General features: G+C 45.3%; 1 protein-coding gene across 1 annotated transcript; it reads left to right on the forward strand.

Moving 5' to 3' along the window:
- Nucleotides 1-284: 284 nt before the first annotated feature.
- Nucleotides 285-4,403, forward strand: MAP10 (microtubule associated protein 10). The gene has a single exon (XM_036381437.2). The coding sequence runs from the start codon at nucleotides 285-287 to the stop codon at nucleotides 2,718-2,720; it is 2,436 nt and encodes an 811-aa protein (XP_036237330.1). The 3' UTR covers nucleotides 2,721-4,403.
- The last annotated feature ends 1,234 nt before the right edge of the window (nucleotides 4,404-5,637 follow it).

Consider the following 5,637-nt stretch of genomic DNA (forward strand, 5'->3'; position numbering starts at 1 on the left):
GGGCTACGACCGCTGCCCCCCAGCCAGCCAGCAGGGCAGGCGACCAACATGGTTGCAGGAGGCACACTGGAGCCGCTGGAGGCACACCCCCCGCCGGTGGGACGCGGGGCCGAGCAGCCCTGAAGGCCCCGGGCCCGAGGTCCCTGCCGGCTGGGAGCCCGCGGCCCCCTGGATGCGCCGCGCAGGCAGCGAGGCTGGGACGCGACTCTCGCGAGAGAGCGGCCGGCCTCGCCTGCAACACGCACACACACGGGCCTCTCGCGAGAGTGGGGCCCGCGGGCGGCATGGAGCGGCTGTTCGCGCTGGAACTGCTGGTGGAGGCGCTGCGGGTGGCGGAGCCCCAGGGGCCCGTGGAGCTCCCGGGGCCTGCGGAACACCCGGCCGTGGCGCTGCGCCTCTTGGACTTCCCCACCCTCGTGCTGCGCCCCGCCGCCGCCGCGCCGCCCCTGCGGCCGGGGCAGCCCTTCCCCTTCGGCCGCGGCAAGCGCTGCCTGTTCCGCTGGCGACCGGACGCGCTTTTCGCCGCGCTCCGCCGCCGCCCGCTCCGCGCCCTGCTCCTAGCGCTGCCCGCCGGGCTCGCCCCGGGACCGCCCCGCCTCCTGGGCAGCTGCGCCGTGTCCTTGACCCCCGCCGCCGAGCTGCTGCAGCGGCCCGGGGCGCCCTCCTCCTGCGGCCGCCGCGGCCGCTTCGCGCTGCGGGACAGCACGGGCCGGCCCGTCGGGGAGCTGGTCCTGCGCTACCGCCTCAGCAGCCTGGAGGCCGGTTACCGCCTCAGCAGCCTGGAGGCCGGTGGGGCGCGTCCCGCCAGCCCCCGCACTGCCACACCGCCTGCCACCACCCCGGAACCGCGAGACGAGGAGGAGGAGAAGGAGGAGAAGGAAGAGGAGGAGGAGGAGGGTGAGCAGCTGGAAGGCAACGTCTTTTGCCCTCCGCTGCTCTATTACAGCCGTGAGCCGGCTGAGCATCAGCGGCCGCCAGCAGCAGTAAGGCAGTGGGAGCATGTCGAGCCGCAGAGACCGCAGGAGAAGGACAAGGGCCACAGCCCACCGCGTCCCAGTGCTGGGCCCTCGCTGCTGCACCCCGCCACCCCTCGAGAGCCCCAGCACGCCCCGGTGCAGCTGCCACTGCTCAGTGCCTTGCTGGCAGAGCTGTCGGTGCTCACCCGCAGCGCTGTGCCTGCTCCTGCTGTCCACCCCCATCTTGCCTGGCTCTACCAGCCCCCAGGGAGTGGGGACACGGCCTCACAGCCTCCCAGTCACTCTGCTGCCCTGAGGCCTGCAGAGACACCTGTGGGGCCTAGCAGGAGCAGTGAAGTCCCGAGCCCTCCGTTCAAACAAGGCAGTCAAAAGGCCACCTCCCCAGAGTCTTCTGGGGTTGGGAGACGACCCAAGAAAGCTGTACCTGAGGAACAGCCAGCCTGTGAAAGGAGCTGCAAAGCTAAGGAGAACAGACCTCCCAGAAAGAAATTGTTGTATGGGCTGACAAATACACTGAGGCTACGGCTACAGAAGACCAACCCGGATAAGCTGATAATTCATGAAAGGAGGGAGCAGTACAGAAAAAAGCAAATGGAGATGCTGAACGGGAGAAGCCCCTTACCCAAGAGAAAACTGGTCAGAAATACTGAAGAACAGCATGTGGTGTCTTGCAGGCATTGTAGCACAGGAGGCAGTTCAAAGCGGAATAATCAGTTGGATAAAATTGTTCAGACTTCATTAGAAAACAGTGCTCTCTCAGAGTCAATTTCTGTGACAGGAGATAAATCCCCTGGCCTGCAGAAACAGTCTATTGCAAGTCTATCCAAGAACGATTCAATCATTACAGCGCCCTTACCAGAGGAAACTCTGTTAAAATCTGCTCATGAGGAAAAGTATGCAAAAGCTCAACTCCCAGCAGCATTCCCATCAGATGCTAATGCAAAAGGAAGTTACAACGATGCAATAAACTTAATCCATCATAAAACCATGGAGCATGATGATGTATCTGTTGTGAGTGGTCATAAACTGAGCCCCAGCAGGAGTGTTGAAAATAACTCTGAATTCATATATTCTGATGACTTTGTTGCTAGTCCAGAGAACACAGTTTGTTCAGAAGCTTTCACCAATGCTGAGAGTACAGGTAGAGACTCCAAAGTTTGTGACAGCAGTCCTGAGCCTCTGTGGCTTGAAAGACCAAAGCAAGATAGGTCAGATACAGAGTCAGAATCCAGAAGATCCCGAATTTCAAAGACAAGTCAAAGAGCTCAGAGTACTTCAGATCTTGTGCCAGTTCCTTCAGCTTCATCTCCAGTCCAGTCTTTGAGGAGAAACTGTGACTTTAAAACCAGCATGGGAACTAGTGCTGAATCTGCTGATTCACTTAACCTTGCTGAAATGGAGGCATCATTATTAGAAGATGAAGAGCAGAAAGCCCAACAGATGAGTAAGGAAGAGAACAGGGGTGATCGACACATTAAAGAAATATCTTCACCAAGAAGCAAACAAGTTAAATCTGATACTGATCTGAATACAGGAAAGGGGCAGACCTCTGCAGGACAAAAGCAGTCAGTAACTCAAGTTAGCTCTTACTTGCCATCTAACATGTCTGATCTTGAATTTAGTGTTCTGGAAAACAGTAGGTCAGACGAAGAAGATGATTTTCTGGAAAAACTACATGGCCCTAATCAGTACAAAGACATCAGTGAACTTGTAATAAACAAACTCCCAGGATATACAATGTAATTATAAGTTTTCACTATCTGGATTAAGATACAATATTTGAACTTTATAAATCCTATTACATTTAGTTACACTAAATTTAAGATTTTATCATGTACATTTATTACCAGTGAATTTAGTTATGAGATTTTTAAAATAAATTACTATTTGAATCTCTAACAAATGGTGTCTACAGCCTGACTTGAGTGTCAGTATCTTAACACAAAAATAATCCAAAGAGCACATGAAGCATAAATTTCTGTCAAAGGAGAAATTAAGACAGAAGCAGCAAAAGCAGCCAGTACCAACAAAAGTAGTCCAGGGTAGACGTAATATCATGATACCAGAACAGCCAAGTACAAAATTCATTCCTAACCAAACAGAAGGTTTTATTCCTCCTGAAAATTTCCAAGCTTCCTTTTCATTAGAATTAGTTACTTAGAACATATAGTCACAGCTAGTAGCATCACAGAATTTTATCAGCTAGTCAGTATAATGATGTATTTATTTCCCTTTTCCATCACTAAATACAGTAACCAGAACTGGATGAGTCCTTTTAGAGTTTCTTAGGTTGAAGTTTCATTTAAGTCAGATTTTCACAATTTATTATTGAATAGTGTAAGAATTATTGGTGATAGTGAATCTGTATAATCTGGGCAAGCTTTAAGAGGTGGATGGAATTCACTTGACCTTGAAGACTAAGGGTATGCAAGGAGTAGGGAAGAGCATAGTAAATCTTCAATGCTTCACAACTCCCTGATTGCATTCTCTGACTCTAGGGAAAGAGGTGGGGTCAGCACCCACAGTCCAGAAACTTAGAACAAATGAGCATATTATGTCATGATGTAAAGATGTGAAGTAATGAGAAATTTGCCATGTCTCCTTTGCCATTAAAATAGTTGAACTGATGTCTGCTTTTGATTTCAGGTTTGCTTTTTATGGCTTCCAGTTTGATCATTGAACTTAATGTCTTCTGTTTAACTACAGAGGTTTTTCTAGAGTCCGTGTGCTGATCCTAAATTTTAGAGGTGCTTTTTGACTTGAATTCTTGCCTTAGTTTTTAGTCTCGTGTACCCCCCCCCCCCCCCCTTTTCCCCTCTTTGAGTAGTTCATCTCCTATGTCAGCTTTACATTGCTAACTATCTCCTCAATTAGGACAGTTATCTTCAGGGTTAAATGACAGATTTATCCACTCTCCTTTTCTTTATAATTTACAATCTGACTTTTTTACACAACTTTTTCATTTCTCACTGTAATTTTCCATGTACTTTATTACAAGAGCCAGTATTTACACTTTAACATCTTGGAGGAGCTTTTTCCTTTACCTCCTACTATGTGTTTATTTTGTAGGAATGACAGCACCTCTCCTATTTAAAGCATGAACATCTGTGAGGATTATTGAAGTATCTAGTGTTGACCTTCTAAAAACCACTAGTAATATTTTTAATCTAAAGGTAAGCAGCTGAAATTACCTATATACCAAAGGAATCTCTGGCCAGAGCAATTCCTAAATCTTATTTAGGGTTTCTTTCATCAGCTACAATTTTAGAACAATTTATTTTTTCCTTTTTCTTCCAATGCCATGGACTTCTTTGATAAAGATGGATTCCAACTGTCATTTATACATGGCAGTTATTCTGATTTTATTGATGGAGTAATGTCTTGCACTTCTCATCAGCAAAACTATCATTAAAATACAATGCTGACCAACCATTTTTACTGTGTGGCTATTTAAATGAGATGCTAATGCTACAAGTGCACAGTTTGAAGAACATTTTTAAAGAAAATTTTATTTCAAAACTAAAAGTTTATTTTCAGTTCCAAACAGGTTGAAACTCAAGGGCAAATTTCCAGTCTTTTTTCTATCCCCTATTCCATTTTCAATTTCCAGAAGCAAATATGGTAGGACAATATTTCTTTTGTTTAAATAATGAAATTAATCTCTTTTCAGCTGATTTTATTTGGAATAACATTTCTAATGTTTACTGTGTAATAGCATTTATAATTTTATCAGGAGAACAATGAAAATGACAAAAAATGCATACTAGGAAGACAATAGAAGACATTACACTAGAACAAAACTGCAGCATCATGCTTGCATGGCTTAGCTTGTTTGTTTCTTTTCAAATATATACTCCAGGTAGTGATTATTGCATGAAGAGATTAGCAGGTAGTTTCTGCCCCCAGGGATAATAGTCTTTTCAGATGTTACTATCTTGTTGTGAGAGTAAATTAATTTTTACTTAACATTCGAACAGCAACTCTCAGTCAACAAAAATGGGAAAGAACTTTATTATTCGAAACTCATAAACCATTATCTTAGCAAGAAATAGCTGCTAATGACAAGAGGATTTTATGTCAACACAACAGAACAAAACAGAGATATTAATTACCAATATAAAATATTTTTAAATGGCCGCAGCAAACTCCCTTTTGTACAATTCCTATAGTAATCTACACCTCCCTTTTGTACAATTCCTATAGTAATCTACACCTAGCTAGCCAGTTTTGTTATTATAACTTGTATCCTGTACCCCTGTTATCAAGTAGTTAAGATCAGAGTTTTAATAAGAGATGTCTCTAATGGAGGTATTACACCATTCTTTCATAGTTTCTAAACTGTAAGGGCTGAATTGCACAGATGATGTTTGTGCAGGGGATATGACAATATGCTGGGAGAAGCAAATAATAGCATATACACTGCAATTCTTGCACAGCTGTCCCAGAAGTAACATAAATACTTAAGGATACATGGTCTCATTGACTCATTACATCTAAAAATTTCCTTGCTGCACACTTTTAAACAGTAAACTACAGTTACTTCAAGTTTTATGTTGTTGTAAACTTTAAACTTTACTACAGCAAAATTAAAAGGTGAGAAGTAATTATCTAAACTTATAGATCCTCACTAAACAAAGCCACCTGACTTCTTACTTTAGAC

The sequence above is a fragment of the Molothrus ater genome, chromosome 3 (genome assembly GCF_012460135.2).
Source record: "Molothrus ater isolate BHLD 08-10-18 breed brown headed cowbird chromosome 3, BPBGC_Mater_1.1, whole genome shotgun sequence".
NCBI classification, from domain to species: domain Eukaryota; kingdom Metazoa; phylum Chordata; class Aves; order Passeriformes; family Icteridae; genus Molothrus; species Molothrus ater.

Coding starts and splice junctions, on each gene's coding strand:
- MAP10 (XM_036381437.2), top strand. CDS start 285: ATGGAGCGGCTGTTCGCGCTGGAACTGCTGGTGGAGGCGCTGCGGGTG.